This window comes from Zonotrichia albicollis, chromosome 29, assembly GCF_047830755.1.
Source record: "Zonotrichia albicollis isolate bZonAlb1 chromosome 29, bZonAlb1.hap1, whole genome shotgun sequence".
In the NCBI taxonomy this organism is placed as follows: domain Eukaryota; kingdom Metazoa; phylum Chordata; class Aves; order Passeriformes; family Passerellidae; genus Zonotrichia; species Zonotrichia albicollis.
Window position 1 is genome coordinate 3,941,156 of NC_133847.1, and position 22,337 is coordinate 3,963,492.

Genomic DNA, 22,337 nt, shown 5'->3' on the forward strand with positions numbered 1-22,337 from the left:
AAGCAGAAAATCCCTGATGTCACTGTGCTGGGGAGAGCAGCAAGCTCCTGATGTCACCATGCTGGGCACAGCAGTAAATACCCGGTGTCACTGTGCTGGGGGACACCAGTGAGTCCCTGGTGTCACTGTGCTGGGGACAGCAGCAATTCCCCAATATCACTGTGCTAGAGCCAGCAGTGAATCCCTGATGTCACTGTGGCAGTGCCACCAGCGAGTCCCTAATGTCACTGTGCTGGGGCCACCAGGGAATGCTCACTATCACTGTTCAGGAGACACCGTGAGTCCCCAAAGTTACTCCCCCAGTGCCACCAGCGAGTCCCCGCTGTCACCCCCGTTCCTGCCCTGCAGTTCCACCTTTACCCAGCAGGCGGCGCAGCGAGCGAGCCCTCAGGACGCTGCAGTTCCTCCCCGTCACCACCAGGCGGCGACAGCAGCGACTGAGATAGAACCAAAATCTCAGACTTCAGTTTGTTAGAGAGAGGAAAAAATAAACACAGAAACCTCGATTTCCTCCTCATAGAAGCGATTTTCTTACAATTTCAAGGTCTGCATGCTTAATTTTTACATATATATATAAAAGTTATATTTGTATGTTCAAGAGCTATATGTATCTGTACTCAATTCCTTACCTTCTAAAATTTCTGTATATTATACAGATGAACAGGGTTATTTGGAAAAACCCTCAGTTATTATATAAATTAATATTATTTTTCAGTATGTGTATGAATAAGAAGTTTTAAAGGGAAGAATTAAAACACAGGGACACAGGTAAGATAGAGGTGGATGGGAAAAAATTCTCATTGAATTCTCAAGCATTCTCATGTTTGGCTTTTAGGTTTTTATGCTGAAGATGCAAAGCAATGAACAGCAGGCTATGAGCATCAGAGGGAGGTGAACAAGGTGAGCACTGAGCCCTAGACTGAACTCAATCCTACTTTTCAGGCCTCCTTCCTTCTTCTTCATCCTCTCTCTCCTTCCCCCTTTCTCCCAGCTTTCCTTCCTCCTCCTCTTTCTACTCCTGTAATGACAGGAAACTAAAATGGAAATGTAGAAAGAATATTTAAACTTAATGGCAGAAAGGAGACAATTAAGGACAGGCAGAGTCTGCCAAGCCCCAGATCTATCAGTTCTCTTCAAATCTCACATTGCTAAAAGCAGATTGTCTCTTTAATGATTTTTAAACCTCTCATGAGGTCACCAAAGACTCCACAAACAAAAAGAACCAGTAGCCATAAACCAATTTTATTATTTCTGAAAAATGGAATGTTTCACTTACAGAAACTTAAAAGCGATGTCTGACCAACACCATGTTCATTACAAACAAACAAACAAAAAACCAAACCAAACCAAACCAAAGCTGACACGGGATTTGGCTACAGCGCAGCAGCAGTCTGGCATTTTTAGAATCCCGACCTCAAGGTGACCCTGGGTGAATGAAACTCCCGGCCCCGGGCAGGCGGCAGTGAATCCCCCGGGCACGGGGGGCGTCAGTAGCGGCGGCCGAAGCGCGGCTCAGCCAGCCGGGGGCTCCTCGGGGCGCCCCCAAACACCCCGGGCACGGCCTGGCCCTGCACGGCCGCACCCTGGCTCCCGGAGAAAGCTCCGCGCCTGCAATGAGAGCGGGGCAGCGCTGAGCGGACAGACAGACACACACACAGACTGACACACAGACAGACACACAGACTGACAGACAGACACACAGACAGACTGACACACAGACACACAGACAGACACACAGACTGACAGACAGACTGACACACAGACTGACTGACAGACACACAGAGGCTCTCGGAGAAAGCTCCGTGCCTGCAACGACAGCAGGGCAGCGCTGAGCGGACAGACAGACACACTGAGCTCCCTGCCAGGGCCTCACTGAACAGACAGACAGACAGAGAGAGCTCGCTGCCAGGGCATCGCTGAACAGACAGACAGACAGACAGACAAAGGCTCCCGGAGAAAGCTCCGCGCCTGCAACGAGAGCAGGGGCATCACTGAACAGACAGACTGACAGACACACAGACTGACACACAGACAGACTGACACACAGAGCTCCCTGCCGGGGCAGCGCTGAACAGACAGACAGACAGACACAGCTCGCTGCCAGGGCATCACTGAACAGACACACAGACAGACACACAGACAGACACACAGACTGACAGACACACAGACAGACAGACACACACACAGACAGACAGACACACAGACAGACACACACACAGACAGACACACACACAGACAGACACACACACAGACAGAGCTCCCTGCCAGGGCGCTCCTGGGGAGCTGAGACCCCTCAGGGAAAATGAGACACAATTCTTCTCTTGGTGCACGTGTGGAATGGGTTATGGAGATTTGTTCAGCAAAGGTGATGAAGAAATCGGAGGGTGATTAAGAAAAGGGTGTTAAGAAATCACCCTCTGCTAAACAAATCTTAACTGGACACTGATGGTGTTTGGAGGGTGTTCCTGGGAAGCTGTGAGAAAGCTCACGGAAAATGAGAATATTCTCATCTTGCTGCATCTGTTGTTGTGCACATATGGAATGTGTTAAGAAATCACCCTTTGCTAAATAAATCTCCATAACCCATTCCACATGTGCACACAACAGGTGCAGCAAGTGAAGGTAAGAATTGTTTCTTATCTTCCAGTTAAGGAGATTTGTTTAGCAAAGGGTGATTTCTTAACTGGACTCTGGGGATGGTGTTTGGAGGGTTTTCCTGAGTAAGCTCAGAGAAAAATGAGAAACAATTTTTATCACTTGCTGCACATCTGTTGTGCACATGTGGAATTGGTTAAGGAGATTTGTTAAGCAAAAAGTGATTTTTTAATTGGACTCTGCATGGTGTTTGGAGGGATTGACCAATTACATCAAAGCTGTGTTGGACTGTGTGGCAAGGGTGATGGGTTTTTCTGAAGAGTAAAATTTAGTATTAGTACAATAAAGTGATTGTTCAGCCTTTTGCAATCATGGACAGAAACTTCTGGGCTTTTTGCCTTTTTAAGCAGACAAAGAATCATTTAGTCACTCTATCAACAGGGGGCACATTCCTACACTCTGAAAGGTGTTTCTTTAATTTGTTGGGTTTTTTCCCCCTTGCTTATACAGATCAAAGCATTATAAAAGCATTATAAACATTCTGACAGAGGTTCTTACCCTGATGTCCCTCCTCGAGTCATCCCATGGCCTGGTCCTGACTGACCAGGCATGCTTCTATCACCACCTAATTCAAAGAGAGAAAAAAAAAAGGGAGAAAAAAAAAAAAAGAAAAAAGAAAAAGACAAGTTTTTGTGTTTCCCTAATACAAATGTCACCTTGTTCCCAGAATTTCATTTGATTTCTCTGTAATTTAACTACCACTAGAAGGTTCAGCAGCAGTAATTCACAGAAAAGAACCACAATCACACTGGTAAGCAGCAAGTGTACCTTGCCATCTCTCATGATCCCGTCCCATCACTCCTCCATCCACATTTCCCTGCCATGTACGATCTTGATGCCCCTCTAACTTTCGACCATGATCTCCCCAGTCACGTCCATCTCTTAAAAAAATAAAAGAACATCTTCTAGGTATGTCCCCTACCCACTGAGCAGCACAGGGTAAAGCCAAACACCATACCCCATGCCAAAGTGTGTTAAATGGTTAATCAAGCTAGAGCTGTAGCCACCCAACCACTCCAAGAGAAACAATGACAAACACTTGCTGAACAGCATCCTTCACACAAAACTAGGCTTTTTTCATCCAGAGACATCATGGATATTGCAATGGACTGGAATACTTGGGCATGGATGAATTCATTGGCTGCCACTCCTCTGTCTGAAAGTCCTGCAGCTGGAATAAGCCCAGCTTGATTCACTGGTTTAAAGAGAAACCACTACAATTCAGGTGAGTCCAAGTTCTCTACCCCCACCACTGCAAAGACTTCTCAATTTCCTCTAAAACCTGACCACTGGCCATGAATGAGACTTGTGTAGCCCTTACTGTAGAAACAGAGTGAATCTCATCTGTAGAAATGGAAGTTATTTACAGGAGAAGCAGAGGCAGGAGCTGAGCTAACTGAGCAGCTCTTTACTCACTACAGAGCTTCACGTGGCAATTCCCTGCTCCTGCAGATGCTCCAAGAGCTGGAGAGAGGATTCACACTTGTCAAGCTCCTTCTGCTGCCACCCTCCAAAGGCTCACTGAGGAGATGTGAAGAGCCCCAAATCACTTCCCTGCTGTGGGAGGCACTAACCGGGTCTGTGGGGGGATCCCTCTTCCCTCACTCATCCTCCTGTCGGAGCCGTAGCCCCCCCAGCTGTCCCGCGAGTGCCGCTCGGGGCCCCCGTGCCGCTCGTCGGGGTAGTGCTGCAAGGCAAGCAGGACACGGTCACAGACACCAGCACGGCCTTTCTGCTCGTGGGAGAGCCTCAATGAGGCTTGTGGGACTCCAGGTGGCTCTTCAAAATGCATCCAAGACATTGCAGCAGTCCAGGGTGGTGGGTGATAGAGCTGTGCCCACAGCTGTCAGCTCCAGCTGCACACAGGCCTGGAGACCTGCATCCCTTTCAGGCTCTTTCTAATGGTGCCTCACGTTGGGCACCACCATAAGAGCCAAACTCAGTGATGTGGGACTCCAGGCAGCTCTTCAAAATGCAGTTTATTGTATCCAAGACATTACAGCAGTCCAGGGTGGTGGGTGACAGAGCCTGTGCCCACATCTGTCAGCTCCAGCTGCAGCCATGCCTGGAGTCCCACATCCCTCATTCAGGGACTTACTAATGGTGCCCCACGTTGGGCGCCACTGTAAGAGCTTAAATCAGAGATGTGGGACTCCAGGGGCTCTTCAAAATGCAGTTTATTGTATCTGAGACATTACAGGGTCATGGGTGACAGAGCCTGTGCCCACAGCTGTCACCCCAAGCTGCAGGCAGGCCTGGAGTCCCACATCCCTCATTCAGGCTCTTATTGATGATGCCCCACGTTGGGCGCCACTGTAACAGCCTGAATGAGAGATGTGGGACTCCAGGTGGCTCTTCAAAATGCAGTTTATTGTATCCAAGACATTACAGCAGTCCAGGGTGGTGGGTGACAGAGCCTGTGCCCACAGCTGTCAGCTCCAGCTGCAGCCATGCCTGGAGTCCCACATCCCTCATTCAGGGCCTTACTAATGGTGCCCCATGTTGGGCGCCACTGTAAGAGCTTAAATCAGAGATGTGGGACTCCAGGGGCTCTTCATAATCCAGTTTATTGTATCTAAGACATTACAGGGTCATGGGTGACAGAGCTTGTGCCCACATCTGTCAGCTCCAGCTGCACACAGGCCTGGAGACCTGCATCCCTTTCAGGCTCTTTCTAATGGCACCGCACATTGGGCGCCACTGTAAGAGCCTAAATGAGAGATGTGGGACTCCAGGCAGCTTTTCAAAATGCAATTTATTGTATCCAAGGCATTACAGCAGTCCAGGGTGGTGGGTGACAGAGCCTGTGCTCACATCTGTCAGCTCCAGCTGCAGGCAGGCCTGGAGACCCACATTCCTCATTAAGGCCTTTTTGATGGTGCCCCACGTTGGGCGCCACTGTAACAGCCTGAACGAGAGATGTGGGACTCCAGGGGCTCTTCAAAATGCAATTTATTGTATCTGAGACATTACAGCAGTCCAGGCTTGTGGGTGACAGAGCCTGTGCCCGCAGCTGTCAGCTCCAGCTGCAGCCATGCCTGGAGTCCCACATCCCTCATTCAGGCTCTTTCTAATGGTGCCTCACGTTGGGTGCCACTGTAAGAGCTTAAATCAGAGATGTGGGACTCCAGGGGCTCTTCAAAATCGAGTTTATTACATATAAGACATTACAGGGTGGTGGGTGACAGAGCCTGTGCCCACAGCTGTCAGCTCCAGCAGCAGGCAGGCCTGGAGACCTGCATCCCTCATTCAGGGCCTTACTAATGGTGCCCCACGTTGGGCGCCACTGTAAGAGCTTAAATCAGAGATGTGGCACTCCAGGGGCTCTTCAAAATCCAGTTTATTACATATAAGACATTACAGGGTGGTGGGTGACAGAGCTTGTGCCTACAGCTGTCATCCCAAGCTGCAGGCAGGCCTGGAGTCCCACATCCCTCATTCAGGCTCTTATTGATGGTGCCCCGCATTAGGCGCCACTGTGAGAGCCTGAATGAGAGATGTGGGAGTCCAGGCAGCTCTTCAAAATGCAGTTTATTGTATTCCAAGGCATTACAGCAGTCCAGGGTGGTGGGTGACAGAGCCTGTGCCCACAGCTGTCAGCTCCAGCTGCAGGCAGGCCTGGAGACCCCTCAATTTTGGCTACAATGTATTCTACACTTTTCTTTTGGTTACAATGCATTATATACTTTTCTTCACTGAGCATCTTGACACAGTAGAACCAATCTATACCTTAGCCTTTATTTATAGCTTATCATAACTACTGTAATTACCATATTCATGTTACTATTCTCCAATCACTAAAAGTTAGTACATTACAGTTTAAGCTAGAAGTTGGTTTTCAGTTTTCTTGCAGTGGATAAGTCTGAGACTTTTTTTCTGCTTGCAACTTTGCTGACTTGTTTGCCTGTGCTCTCTTTCTGCCCAGTAAAAACATCTTTGAGGTGGGTTTATCCTTTGCTCTAAGCCATAAAAACTCCTAACTAACACACCCTTTGCCTCTTTGGTTATCCAGCAAGACTGGCTCAGCAATTCTTTTCTTCTATATCAAAACTTGCTTCCATCTCTATTCCTTCATCAGACTCTACATTTAAAAATCTTTCTGCTAAGTATACATATCTGTGAGATTTTCTTGTCAAACTTTCATTCTTCCCAACATTCTAGGATTGCAAAAATTTGGCTTTTTGGTAAAAAATTTATAGCTGTCTCATTTTTTCAAGGTTCTGCTGTAGGACATGGCTCATTCCAGATGTTTATTTTTCGCTGGTGGGAGAGATCTTTTTTGTTTGCTAAGGTTTTTTTAAGGTTTATGTTCTTGGCTTCAGGTTTTAAATTTTCATATTGAATATCTGCTCACTTCCTACCTCTCTTCAGAAATGAAAGGGTTTGAATCTCATTGTGGCATTGATTTTCACACCTGTCCTTTTACAGCCTTGTTTCATTTAGATAAATGTGAGAGAAGGCATCCATTGCCAGCTAAGTGAGTACAGCAGCTCTCTCTTAACCCCTGAGATGGTCAATCAAAAAGCTTTTACTGCCACACATCAGCCTGAAAAGATGCTCCCATCACTCAGAGGTTTCCCCTTGCCTGTATTTGAGGTTACCACCCCAGCAAGCAGATAACCTAATAATTTATTTTATGCTCATTAGCACACAAAATTAGTTCTGTTCAAGTATCTCAGCTGAAACGTTTGTGCTGTGTGCACACTGTGTCCTTTCTGCTTTGGGGTTTTTAGCTTTCACCTTCTTTTGGTTTTTAACTGCAGCAGTGATTTGGTTGTAACATACCTGCCCATCTCGATCTGGAATTCCCCTTGCACAGTCTCTCCTGGAACAAAAATGAAAAGTTTCAGTTGAATCAGCACTGTAATTATAATTCCAGGGTCTGCATGAAATAACACATGAAAAGTTAACTTTCATTGGCTGTAAATCTGGATGCTAATGTTCAGTGGCAAGATAACTCAAAAGAGTTCTTATTTCATAGTATAAAAAGAGATCAAACTAACACCTATCACTGTAATATGGGTAAAAAAAGGCAGCACTGAGGATGGCCAGGTACTCAGTGACACCAAGGGAGAGAACACTGAGTGAATTGCCAGTGTCAGAAATGAGTTACAAGCAAAAACAAACAGCACAGTTTTCACCAGAGATCCCTTGAGAGCAAACAGAAATCTCAATGGCACCACACAAAGTATTTCCATTCTGTGGTGCTAAAAACCTGCATTAGCCAGGCTGCAAAGATGAAAATAGGGAAAGTTTTAAAGCAAAAGGAAACAGCTAAATCTCAGGGGTTCATAAAGCAACTTCCATAGACCTTGAGAGGAGCTGCTGTATCTCCATCAGCATCATGGCAGACTGCATCAGGACTTGGCAATAATCTTTATGCAGCCTCTATGTCCCTTATAGCCACATTTCTCTTCACAGAGAAAAGCAAGGCACAATTCTTCCCAAGAATATTTCTGAGATTCATATTCTCTGAACCTCAGAGAAAGAAAAAACAATTCTAATCTTATTTGCCATGGCTGTGTTGTGCCAAAGTACAATTCAATATGGAAATTGTTTAGCCAAAGTGAGGGTGCTTTGGTTCCTTGGCCTGTCAGGGCCAGGTGTGTGTGTGTGTGTGTGTGTGTGTGTGTCAGGACTGTGGGCTGGCAGTCATGAGATTCTGGGCAGTTGTGTGCAGAGCTGAGTGCTTGGCAGATTCAGTTTAGATGTAACATAATCTAATATAATATAGAATAGAATAATATAGTATAATAAAATAATTAATTAGCCTTCTGATAAGATGGAGAGCTTCTCATCACTCCCCCCTGCCACATGGGTCATCCTGTTTCCATAGTCCCTAACCCACGGGAACAAAGGATTGCAGGCACGTGTGAAATCAGACACGAGAAATGCACAGGAGTGATTCCTTTTACTCTGCTGACACCATCCAAGCTGCTACAAGACACCAGATTTCCCTGAAGACATAGGAAGGAGAAGGAGGAGGAGAAGGAGGAGGAGAAGGAGGAGGAGAAGGAGGAGGAGAAGGAGGAGGAGAAGGAGGAGGAGAAGGAGGAGGAGAAGGAGGAGGAGAAGGAGGAGGAGAAGGAGGAGGAGAAGGAGGAGGAGGAGGAGGAGGAGGAGAAGGAGAAGGAGGAGGAGCAGGAGAAGCAGGAGAAGCAGGAGAAGCAGGAGAAGCAGGAGAAGCAGGAGAAGCAGGAGAAGCAGGAGAAGCAGGAGAAGCAGGAGAAGCAGGAGAAGCAGGAGAAGCAGGAGAAGCAGAAGCAGGAGGAGAAGCAGAAGCGGGAGGAGAAGCAGAAGCAGGAGGAGAAGCAGAAGCAGGAGGAGAAGCAGAAGCAGGAGGAGAAGCAGAAGCAGGAGGAGAAGCAGAAGCAGGAGGAGAAGCAGAAGCAGAAGGAGAAGCAGAAGCAGAAGGAGAAGCAGAAGCAGAAGCAGAAGAAGCAGAAGAAGCAGCAGAGGCAGTGCCTTGCCCACCTGTCCAAGCAGTGCTCCTGGTAGCGGCCGCGGTCGCGGTGGTCGAAGTCGTGGAAGCGATCCTGGCGGCCGAAGTCCGAGTGGTAGCGGTCATCGAGCGCCAGGCGCTTGGCCTCGGGCCAGTAGGGGTCATCCCTCCTGCACACACAGGGCTCACATCAGCAGCAGCCCCAGACACACCTCCCCTTTCCTGCTCTCTCAAACCTCAGCCAACCCAGGAATTAAAAATCTACGTGTGTTAAGCAGGAGTCGCGTTTCGGTTTCAGAGAAAATTTGGTTTGCAAAAAACAGTTCAATTTCAGTATGTGGTGATGTGAGAAGAGAATGAGTATCTTTTCCTTTACCATTTAGAGTCGATACAAACAACTCTACTATTCTATTAACTCTATTAGTACTACTCTATTAACTCTAATCGTACTACTCTACTACTACTACTCCATTAGCACAACTCTACTACTCTATTAACCCTATTATTATGGCTTTACTACTACTACTCTATTATTACAGCTCTACTACTCCTTAAACTCCATTATTACTACTCTACTACTACTACTACTCCATTAGCACAACTCTACTACTCTATTAACCCTATTATTATGACTTTACTACTACTACTCTATTACTACAGCTCTACTACTCCTTAAACTCCATTATTACTACTCTACTACTACTACTACTCCATTAGCTCAACTCTACTACTCTATTAACCCTATTATTATGGCTTTACTACTGGTACTCTATTATTACAGCTCGACTACTCTATTAACTCTATTATTGCTACTCTACTACTACTCCTCCTCCTCTATTATTACAACTCCATTACTCTATTATTACTACTCTACTACTACTACTCCTCCTCTATTATTACAACTCCATTACTCTATTATTGCTACTCTACTACTACTCCTCCTCCTCTATTATTACAACTCCATTACTCTATTATTACTATTCTACTACTACTACTACTTCTCCTCTATTATTACAATTCCATTACTCTATTATTACTACTCTGCTACTCCTCCTCCTCTATTATTACAACTCCATTACTCTATTATTGCTACTCTACTACTACTCCTCCTCTATTATTACAACTCCATTACTCTATTATTACTACTCTACTACTACTACTCCTCCTCTATTATTACAACTCCATTACTCTATTATTGCTACTCTACTACTACTCCTCCTCCTCTATTATTACAACTCCATTACTCTATTATTACTACTCTACTACTACTACTCCTCCTCTATTATTACAACTCCATTACTCTATTATTACTACTCTACTCCTCCTCCTCCTCCTCTATTATTACAACTCCATTACTCTATCATTACTACTCTACTACTACTCCTCCTCCTCTATTATTACAACTCCATTACTCTATTATTGCTACTCTACTACTACTCCTCCTCCTCTATTATTACAACTCCGTTACTCTATTATTGCTACTCTACTACTACTACTACTCCTCCTCTATTATTACAACTCCATTACTCTATTATTACTATTCTACTCTATTGCTCAAAGAAGTAACAGCTCTAGGTTGTTACTACTCTTGTTCATCCCTCTTTGGAAAAGAAGAGTAGACCCAAACAGGGCTTACAAGTGGACATGCACAGTATTTGCTCTTCTTCAAATTGTTATTAGTGTTAAAAGCAGCAACTACAGAGTTTTTCAGGTGTGAGCCCCCATGAGTGCTTTATCCAGAGGGCTCCCCAGGGGATGTGGCTGAGGAGTTTGGAGCCCCCATGAGTGCTTTATCCAGAGGGCTCCCCAGGGGATGTGGCTGAGGAGTCTGGAGCCCCCCTGCCCTGCTCCTCACCTGCTGTCAGGATCATAGGGCCTCCTCATGGCGGATCTGCGCTCCTGCTCGTAGCGCAGCTGCTCCTGCTGCCGCCGCAGCTCCTCCCTCTCCCTCTGGATCCTCTCCTGCTCGCGCCTCCTCTCCTGCTCGATGTGCATCCTCTCCCTCTCCAGCCTCTCCCTCTCCAGGCGCTCTCTGTCCAGGCGCTGCCGTTGGAATTCCAGCCGCTCGCGCTCCCTCTGCAGCCTCTGTCTCTCGTCGCGCTCGTGGATGGCTGCCAGGCGCTGCTCCCGGTCCCGCCTCTCTCTCTCTCTGATTTCAAAGAGATATTTTGTTTTTAATTGAGATTCTTCAGTCCAAGCTTTACTGCTTCTTTGCTTTAGGTTGTGCTTCTTGTTTGGTTTTGCCTTTTTTTTTTAAGAAGTTTCTATGTTCTCCCCCTTCTTGCCAATTAAGTAACAGCTTACGGGAAAATAAAAAACTCCAGATGCAAAGGTGAAAAATTCTGCATGAGTAACATAGTATCTACTCTTAGATACTAATAGTAGATAGTACTACTATCTACTCTTAGATACTAATAGTAGATAGTACTACTATCTACTCTTAGATACTAATAGTAGATAGTACTACTATCTACTCTTAGATACTAATAGTAGATAGTAGTACTATCTACTTAAGTAGACAGGTCTGAAAAAGCTTTCAGAGAGTACAGCAAGTCCTAATACAGAAATCTGATGTACAAAAAGTATTTACAAGCTTCTGGGGAAAAATCAAGGAAATTCAAATCTAGTCAAGTGGAAGACAAAGCCTGAAAGCACCTATCTTAAGTATCTACTTAAGAAGATAGTCAGGTCTGAAAAAGCTTGCAGAGAGTACAGCAAGTCCTAAGACAGAAACCTGATGTACAACAAATATTTAAAAGCTTCTGGGGCAAAAAAACCAAGTAAGTATCTACTTAAGATATCTACTTCAGTAGATAGGTCTGAAAAAGCTTTCAGAGAGTACAGCAAGTCCTAAGACAGAAATCTGATGTACAACAAATATTTAAAAGCTTCTGGGAAAAAAAAAAAAAATTAAGAAAATTCAAATCCAGTCAAGTGGAAGACAAAGCCTGAAAGCATCCATGGAAGTTAGATGAGAACACTGATTTCAGCAGTAAAATCCTCCATCACTTGGCATTAATGTCTGTTCTAGCAGTAATCAGTATGAAATCAATCTGAGATAGTAAATAATATGAAATCAATCTGAGATATCACTGTTGGAGCAGCACAGCACTGCTTTGAACAAAACCACAGAAAGGTAAGGGAGTTAAAGGTACAGGTAAGAGGTAAAAAATGCCATTTAAAAATCAGAGGTGCTGGGAACTCACCGGCGCCTCTCCGTCTCCCTGATTTCTCTCTCCCTCTGCCTCTGCCGTTCCCGTTCTCGCTGCTCCTTGATTTTATCAAAGGATAAAATATCCTGCTTTTCCTTGCTCTCCGATTTGCGGTCCTGGCTCTTGGTGCTCTGAGATGAATCACAACAAGGCATGAGCTGAACACGGTGCATTTCCTAGGAAACACCTACACTGTGTCAACCTGAACAAAACAGGCTGCCATGCCTTCCCCAGAGGTAAAAAACAACAGTGGAATTCCAGGGGAAAGTATCCCAAATTTGGGCAGAACTTCAAATATTACAAATAAATACTAAAGGAACTCAACCTGACCTGCACAATAACATCCCATACTCAGGGAAACACATCATCCTAAAACCATTTCCATACTGCAACTCTACTTCTTGCACTAGGTTAGAAGTATAAAAAAGGTGAAACAGAAGCATTTCCCCTCTGCCACATCATTAAAACCCTGATGCTTTTCCAAAAGTGTAATTGGACCAAATTGTACCCCTTCATCTCTGAGCACATAAATCTATTTGACACCTATTTTTACACAAAAGCTTCTCTGGAAGTTGGCCTTACCCTCTCTTTTGATGCAGAAGTTTTCACACTAATAACTGGCTCTCCTTTAGATTTATCCATTACCACTGTCCTCTCTGTTCCTCTGCTTGCTAGAAAAAACAAAACAGAGCCAAAAATAAATGGTACAAAAGACATTCAACAATTCTTGCAAGACTCAAAACTGTGAGGATACTAAATAGTAAAAAGTTATTTTAATGAGGTTTTTAATAACTTATGGAATTTATTCATGATTTAAATGATTTGGCCAACATGAGGATGGGAGCAGTAAAATTATCAAAAATTACAGCAGTATTTTCTGGCAGGGATGACAGCTAAAAGAACACAAATTTAATTTAATTCTTCTGTCCACAAAATACATTCTTTGCCAGTTTAAAAAAAAAAGCCCAAAAAGGAACACAAGCCACATGCAGTGTCAGGTCTAAACCCAGTGACAATTCCATAAGAATTATGGAAACTGTTTTAAGTTATTAGAAATTGAAGTCAAAATTTTCAAGGTGTTTTCTGATGCTTGTGTCAGTTTTACTAAGTAAGCTCCTTTTTACTGAATTATCAATCACATCTAATAATGTACAAGTATCCTTGAAAACATTCCTGAAAGACAGCCAGCATCACCTGATTTGCTTGCCCTGGATCTATCAGAAGATCCAGTCTTTTGTTCATCCTTTTCTTTTCCTTCTTTTTCATCTTTTTCTGATTTCTTAGCATCATCTTTTTTGTCGATCTTCTCCTCCTTCTTAATACCAGCAGATCTACAAAAAGCAGGAAAGCAAAATGCCTCTTTCAAAAGCAACAAACCACTTGAAAAACCAATGTTGGAAGTACCACTCACTAACCACACAGTCAGTCTACCAGAAAGATTTACTGAATCCTAGAAATATTTGTCAATTAAAAGTAGAGTCCAAGACAGAGCAAGATCAGAGGACAAACAACTGGTAAAAATAATGGTTTATCTATAAATAATTTGATTTAGCATCTCCTTATGTAGCTAACAAGTTTTTAGACTAACACTAAAAAGCTTTTTATTTCTGAACAGAGAACCAGTTAAGATGCCCTTACTACTGTAAAACATCAACTTTTGAAGCATTATTCCAATTTCAAATGCAGGATAGAACATTAAATCAAGATTTATTACAGTTATTTGGTTAGATTTGAAATAAGTGGTCTTTAAGTATCATAAAACACAAAACAACACATTACTTCTCAGATTTGGACTCTGCAGAATGGTGCCTGTCTTTTTCCTTCCTTGTTTCACCTTCCTTTTTGTCAGAAGGTTTTTTTCCTGCTGGTTCATTTTTTGCCTAGAAATTCAGCCAGAAAGAATTCCATAGTCAGAGACAGAGATTAAAACTGCATGCTTTTATTTCAATTACATTGTCATGAAACAGCTGCCACTCACCTTTTCCACAGAAATCATTTTACCATGCAGCTCAGTTCTGTGGAGGTGATTGATGCACTTGGTGGCCTCCTCAGATGTTGACATTGTCACAAAGCCATAGCAGCGAGCGCCAGGGCTGCGAGCATTTGTCACCACTTTTGCACCAACCACCTGTGGGAAAAACCAAAATATTCTGCGTTTGCAGGTCTGTCAAGAAATATTCTAACTTAATGACCATTTCTTAGAAAGATTTGGATGGGAAAGGATTTCTAAAAGCCATTTAGTTCAATCAATGCCCCCTTCAATAATTCATCTTCAAGTTGTCGAGCAGGTCAAGGGCTTAAGGCAGATATACACAGAGAAGGGTGAGTGGGATTGGAAAAAACAAAATAAAATTGAATAAAAATTACTACCACTTTGTGGCTTGTTAATTTACATATCCCCTACATACCTTTCCATACTTGCTGAAAAGATTCTTCAAATCTGTAGCTCTAGTAGAGGAGGAAAGTCCACTAACCCACAAATTTCTGCCAGAACCACTCCCCACACGGCCTGAGGCACAAGAAACATAAAAGACCACATGAAACACAAATGCAGGAGAACAAATTCAGAACCCTAACTCCTCCACATTTTTCCTTCATAAAACTCTCCATAGTAAATGTACATTTGAAAACTCTGAAAAAAAAAACTCTGTTTGTAGCCACAGATTTTCTTCCTGCACTTCAATCCCTTTAAGGAGAATTACAAAGTATCAAATGTTAAATCACAAAAAAATACTTATTTAAAACAAATCTCAACTCTGGTTGTTAATAATGTTACAGAAGTTACAAAGAACTGATATTTTAGTTATATTTTGAAGGGCTGTGTTACAACTGCACTGAGGGTTCACTGAATTAACAGTCCTCTTTTTTACTCCAGCTCCTTTGAAAATAAAAAACCCAAAAAAACCCCAAACATGCACCTACCTTTCTCATCTTTTGTGACTGCCTTTGTATCTTTGTCTTCAACAGGGCTAAAGACAAAACACCACATTATTCAAGAGATCATATGCAAAAAGACCATTAATTCTAGACAGCACAACTAAAATTGGATACCTACCAGTAAATTAGTTCCAAAATAAACACTATTATTGGCAATTTTCTAGAAGAGTGACAGGAAATAGGGATTTGTACCCCTAAACGGACAATTCTGTTTCCCATTTCTTCCTGGCCAAACCAGCACATTAGATGACAGAAATAAGAGTAATTTGGGGAAAACAACCTTTGAAGGTTGAGGAAGGACAAGAAATCAAACCCACTGTTCTTTAGGAAAAAAAAAAAATATATCTACACATGGAGAAATAAAAGAGACCTTTAGGAATAGGCTACAATTTCATCAGTCTCGGAGGCCAATTGAAGGAAACAGCTTATTCGCATCACTTAAGGACCAATGATAAAAGATAGCATCTGGTCTAGAACGGAGAAAAAACAAACCTCTTTTTCTGATCAGCGCCCTCACTGGCTGAGGACTCTTTAGTGGCAGGGGAAGATTCCTCAGAATTAGCTTTGTCTTCTGCTCTCTTGCCATCTTCTTTGCTAGCTCTGGCTTCGGCACCTGCGCCTTTCTCCGCTGCCTCCCCACTAGAGGCTTCCAGGCCTTGGGAGCGTTTGCTACTCTGATCGCTTAGGGTCTCTACCACTACACCTTCAGAGTCCGGGGCCTCTTCCTCGGGGCTCTGTTCACTTGTCTCCCCTTTTGCTACCACTAAACGCTTTGCTTCCTTCCTTGCCAAAGCTTGGGCCGATTTGCTGTCCAAAGCTAAAGCATCTTCCTCCAGCTGAGCGGCAGCGAGAGCGTCCTCTTCCTCAGCCAGCCTCTTGCCTGGCCCCGCGTTACTGGCTTCCTGCGCACGCGGCCGCTCCGCTTCGGGAGGTTGTTCTTCGTTAAGTAGCTCAGATTTACAAGTTTCCCCCAAAATGTCGAGTATTTTCTCATTTTCTACGGATTTAACAGGAATAGAATGGCACAAGATTTAATCACCAGGGAAATACAGCAAATCACAAATGTGGAACTGGCATGGCTGCCACACTAACACCAAGAGAACTGCTAAGCTACACAGAGATTGGAAAACCCTAGTGTACACAGTGTTACACCTACCACGCTCACTGCTCTCTCACACCCTGCCAAATCAGCCCTAGCACCTCAACAGCCAAGAAAAATGCCCCCACAGATTTAACAAAAAACTTCAGGCTCAGCCTTCATATTCTTCAGCAAATCGTTCAGCTCTGTTTCTTCTCTAGTTAGCTTCCAGAGTCCGAGATGCTTAACTGAACGTATCAAGGCACTGAGAGTTCAATTTTTCCAACTTTCTGTTGAGTTCCTTTAGCAGAGACAGTCCAACATGAGAACTGGGCATCTTCTGATGGTTCTGAGTGTGTTTGCAGTCCAGACAGCGAGTGGGATCTGTGGCAAATTCCTGATGGCAGCGTGCTCCTTCTTCTGAAGTCCAGTCACTCCTGAATTTCTGTTCTGCACCAGAGCTTTGCGCTGCCTACACTCCTGTATTTATATTTATTCACAGAACCACTGTACAGTGTGATATCACAAGATCTGTTTTCAGAACCTTTACATCTTTAAGGCTCGTTCCTTAACTTCACTCTGCAGTAACAGTTCTAGGGAACCATTTCATGGCATTAAACAAGTTTTCCAAGGGTGGTTATTCACAGATCTGGTGATATGACTGGGTTTCCAATCTCTATGACCCTGCATGACCTGGATTTTCCACCATAATAACGTACACTACAGTAATGCATTAAAAAAAAAGAACCAATAAAAACCAAACAGGGACGCAAAAAGCCTAAATGAAGAATGAAACTGTTTAAATACCCAGGAATTTTTTTTTCATTAAAAAAAAAAATAAATCAAAGTAACCAAACAAAAGCAAACAGTACCTGGCTCCAAAGGTAACTCTTCAAGTTCCTGTAGTGAAAAAGATTTTGAAAAGGAGAAATATCACTATTTCATAAGCAGGATGCTATTCTGAATGACTTTTTTTATCCATTTGTACAGGAGAGTATTTAGTGAAAGCATTACTATAATTTAGCCTATTTCAGCTTTGAAAACATTGAAATTCAAATAAATTTCTCAGAAGAAAAATTTAAGATGAGTTTTTAACATCCTCAAACTTTATGAAGTCTGTGAAAACTTTAAAACCTCTCAAATTCAGCCACCTGTTGAACACATGTTACACATTCACACGGATAAATAAATCAATAAATGCAAGCAGCACAGAGGAAAGATTATCTTCATGTTACCCTTCTCTACCCTGTGTGTTTTGAAGTCTCCTTTCTGAAAACAGCATCAACAGAAACACCAGCTTCACCTGGGGCTGGTGCTCTTAACCTACCAGGAGTGATCTGGAAACAAGGGCAGCATTTCAGGAATAGTTGCAGCTTTCTTCTCACCCTGGGATATGTACATTTTTAATGGAAGTTAAACACAATGGAAAGCACTGAGCTGGTATTTACAGCAGATAAAAGGAATCTACCATCAAGCTCAGTGTGATACAAACATCATAAATAAATTTTTATATATGTACATACATGTTTATATACATATATGATCTGATAAAGAAATCTTTGTTTCTATGAATAAATCCCAAGGCATTAATTCCCATTCTTTGCAGAGGAAGAATGCACCCACTATACACACACAGTATTATATAGTGCATTATTTTATGCTTTTTTTGTTTGTAAAGAAAAACTGGTTACCATTTACCTTTATTATGGTTAATTCTGATGAAGCATCTAAACTGTTCCCAACATCTTCAAACTCTACCTTTAAAAAATAAACAGGAGACACCTTGTTATTTATAAAGGAATATTGTGAGTGAAACCTGAGTGAGAAAATGAAGATTTGTATTTGCACTGACAGCTGTTACCCAGCACCCAAAACAACCAATAATGGTAAAAACTGAGTGATAACCACCACTAACTGAATAAAATCTCTCATTATTTCTTAACCATGATGGTAAGCTCACAAAAATCTTTCAAGTACAGGGATTCCAACAGCAAAATATCTGATTTTTATCCCTGTCATTTACAGCAACAACAGAGCCAAAAAACCTGCAGGACTTGGTAATTATTTCCTTTACTGATGAAAGCAGAGCATGGGAGCCAACCTGGCCTCAAGATATTTACTCACTCAAAAATAACCCCCTTTTTTCTGAGTATTTCCATTTGATTTGTGTAGGACAAGGATATGCCTGGGGATAGGGGGCCAAGCTTATTTGTGCATCTTTAGAAAAAAAAATATAAATTTAGAATCTCACAGTCAATGTGGACACACAACAAAGAGCAATACTCCCCCATTAAATGGGGCAGAAAGAACTTTTTTTAAATGCTGCTGTACATTTCAGGAGATAAAGCACTTGATTTATCTCAAGGGGATAGGGATTATCCTCTAGCCCAGGGTCAGCAGCCAGATAAACACAGAAAGTCAACATAATAACATTTTCAACTGAATAACTGCAAGACTCAATCTTGGCAGAAAAATAACATTGAATATAATTTCCTGGATGGTGCTGTCGAGTTGAGAAGAAAGTAAGCTACACTATTTGTATGCCTCACATGTTCTCTAAAATTAAAATATGAAAATAGGAATAATATATACATTATGATTAATAGGGTGAAGCAGAGTTCAAAGCATGATTAAAAACAAATGCTCTGTAAACTGCTATTAATACAATCACATATGTACAAACAACATTTAGGTATTTTTAAAATTAAGACATGCATTACCACAAATATGCTAGAAGAAAAGCAACGACCATTAAGAACCAGTACAGCTCCAAATTTCCCCAAGTACTCTTTAGCTCTTTTCCCAAGTACTCTTTTAGCTTTAGCATTTTGCTGTTTAACCCAGAAATAAATAAATTTAAAAAAGAAAACCCTGATTCCACACACAAAAGAGATGCATACCATCACTATTGGGATTTCTCTTGATTCTTCTTTAATTTCTGAAAATTGTGGGGATGCCTCCAAGTTACCTACAACAAACTCTGTAGGCTGATCTGGAAATTCTTTCACTTCTGCATCTGCATTTTCTTTGCTATCAGACAGTGAGTCAAGGATGTTATGGGCACTGTAATCATCTCCACAATCTACTGCATTGCCATTATCTATCTCAGCTTCATCTAACACACTGATATCCATCATGTCAATGTCCTGCAAGGTGTCCAAACTTGCTTCAATATCGTCCTGTGAAAAGAAAAAAAGCACATTGTCACAGTCAGGGTGGCTTGAGAGCCACCATCACCCACTCCAGAGGCAGCCCCTGTACCTGTCCATCTCCAGAATCCTCCTCCAGGCCATTGTCCTCCACTCCTTCTTCATCTGCTCTACGTCCTAACAACATCAGCAGCATTAAAATCACAGCAGAAATTAGAATTGCACCCCTCCAGCTTTGCTTTTTTATCAGAGTTGGTGTTTCCTTCAGGTTTTGCCCTGTTTGTGAGCACCCAGTAAGTGACAAACAAGTCACAGTGCAGCAGCTGGCAGCAGCTCAAGCTCTGTGACCTCCCCAGAACATTGGGCTCAGCTCAGATTGCAGCAATTTATTACCTCAACATTTATGAGAAGAAAAATAAACCAACCAAACAAAACACAGCATAAAGTACTGAAATAACCCCACTCTAGCTGGGGGTTTCATTCCAGTGCTCTGCCCACCAGATGGATGGGAATTATCCCAATTAATTAATTACTGAAATCACTAAAAAGACTACACCAGCTTCAGCACCAACTCCTCAAACTCAGAGCTAAGCAGCTGTTTGACCTTTTATGAATTTGATTTTCCTCAAAAACTACAAACACATTACAACTAAAAAGTGAGAAGGATTTTAAAGCCAAGAGGAATATTTTATCTATTTCCATCCCCACATTAAAGGTGCTGTATTAGACATCAGGTGTTTTTCTGAGACTTGGAAATGAATATGATTTAAAAGATCTCTTTCATCCAGAGTTGTGACATTCAAGATTTCACATTTTAGCAATTGCACCATCACTCCAAATCAGAGGTAATGATAAAAATCAAACTAATTAGCTGGCAAAACAGTCGAGTCTCATCTTCCCAAATTTACATTTCATGTAAACCAAATTTAGTAATAAAAAGTCTCTCTAACTACCTTTGTTGCTTCTTTTTGGAGTTTTCTTCATGATATTTTCTGAAACCACTGGAATTTCATCAGGATTTCCTCCTTCCTCCTCAATAGCCTAATAGGGGTAAAAGAGAAAGATACAAAAATAGACATTAAAAACTTCATTTGTACATTCTTGTTGAGTTTGAGAACTGCACACCAGAGGCTGAAAAATTCCAAACAATGAATCAGCAACTTGGATACACAAATGAAAAACCATCAGAGCAAAGCAACAAGCAGGGAGAAGGCAGTGACATGTTGGTGTAAGGTTTTGGGAAAACTGTCAGCAAAAAAAGCCAATCCTACAGCATTTGGAATTGTTTCTCATCAATCCTACAGATGAAAGTGTAAATTGCAGGTGTTTCTGTATTTGTGACCATGAGTAGAATTGTGTCAAGTACAGAGCAAGCAGCTGCAGCATAAGCTCCATGGAAAGTCTCTATAATTATATTTGTTATATGTAAACTATAACTATATTTAACTATATGTTGTTTCAAAATATTAAATATACATGCCACTTCACACGTGGCTTACTTGAGTCACTGATAACTCCTAAAGTTTTTCAAAATGCTTTCTGATGAGAAACAGATTATTAAGCTGCTTCTTTTAAGACAGAGTGGCTAAAATAGAAAAAGAGCTGTTGTTTTTAAATAGCAGTACGAGTTTGGGGGTGACAGATGTGAATAAATGCGATTTGTATGTCCAAGATCTTGAAAGTGAACAGCATTTGGAACTGATCACAGACACACGGGTTGTTTTGACAGGGTAAAAACCTCAGCTCTGAGACACAGCAAGGAGATCAGAGAAGGGATTCCTCGTGGGATTAACGCGCTCAGCGGTGTGATGAGGACACAGCGAAAGGGCTACCAGCTAAACTGCCAGAAAAACGCAGCAAAAATCCCGACAGACGGCGCACAGAACCATAAACCCAGCAGCTCAAGAGAGCAACAGAACCCTGTGGTGCACGAATCTGGAAATACCCGAACCAAGCGCTGGGATCGGAGCGGGCTCGCTGACAGCAGCAGCGGTCACAGGGTGAGCCCGGGCCGGCGCAGCCCAGCCGGGCCCCGAACGCTCGCACCGATCCCGGCGGGGCCCCCTTACGCGCGCACCGATCCGCTCAGGGACCCGAACGCTCGCACTGAACCCGGCGGGGCCCCGAACGCTCGCACCGATCCCCTCAGGGCGCCGAACGCTCGCACCGATCCCCTCAGGGCGCCGAACGCTCGCACTGAACCCCTCAGAGCGCCGAACGCTCGCACCGATCCCGGCGGGGCCCCGAACGCTCGCACCGATCCCCTCAGGGCCCCGAACGCTCTTTGGCGCCATTTTCCTCAGCGGTGCCGCCGGCCCGGGGTCGCAGCCGCTCCACGCACCCCGAGGTAGCCCCAGCGCCCTCACCTTCCTCAGCCGCTCCATGAGGACGCTCTTGTTGCCGCCGCTGTCCAGGTTGCGCTGCCTGAGCTCGGCCCGCAGGTCGATCACGCGCAGCTCGCTCAGCGGCCGCCGCCGGCTTTCCGACTCCGAACCGGGGACGCCAGGCCCAGCCAGGGACGCAGCCTCCGCCAGCCCGGCCGGTGAGTGACTCTCCGCCATGGGCCGCGGTTTGGACTCGTTCGTGCGGGGCGAGGCGGAGAGAAGGCGAGGCGGGAGAGCCGCAGCTGCCGCCGCAGCACAAAATGGAGGAGACCCGGGGCGCAGGGGAGAGCGAGGGGGCGGGAAAGGGAGGGAGGCGCAGCGCGCATGCGCACCGGGACCCGGGCGGGCCACTCGCGCCGCGGCGCCGCCAACTCCGGAGCGGCGATTACGTCACGCGGCAGGCCGGCCCCCGGTCCCCTCTCCCACGCATGCGCGAGAGCTCGCGAGCCGTCCTTGGACGCGGGCGACGCCTTTTGCGCC

General features: G+C 43.8%; 1 protein-coding gene across 1 annotated transcript; it reads right to left on the reverse strand.

Annotated features, from left to right (window-relative positions):
* Positions 1–1,226: 1,226 nt before the first annotated feature.
* Positions 1,227–22,331, reverse strand: LOC102071031 (scaffold attachment factor B1). The gene is given in 22 exon segments (XM_074529055.1): positions 1,227–1,608; positions 3,154–3,220; positions 3,424–3,536; positions 4,230–4,342; positions 7,441–7,480; positions 9,130–9,267; positions 10,953–11,246; positions 12,304–12,440; positions 12,892–12,980; positions 13,504–13,640; positions 14,089–14,189; positions 14,288–14,437; positions 14,718–14,818; positions 15,232–15,278; positions 15,739–16,243; positions 17,197–17,224; positions 18,023–18,082; positions 19,225–19,503; positions 19,586–19,650; positions 20,427–20,514; positions 21,840–22,036; positions 22,039–22,331. Coding segments are annotated over 22 exon segments (3,015 nt in total). The 5' UTR covers positions 22,184–22,331; the 3' UTR covers positions 1,227–1,487.
* Between the last annotated feature and the right edge of the window lie 6 nt (positions 22,332–22,337).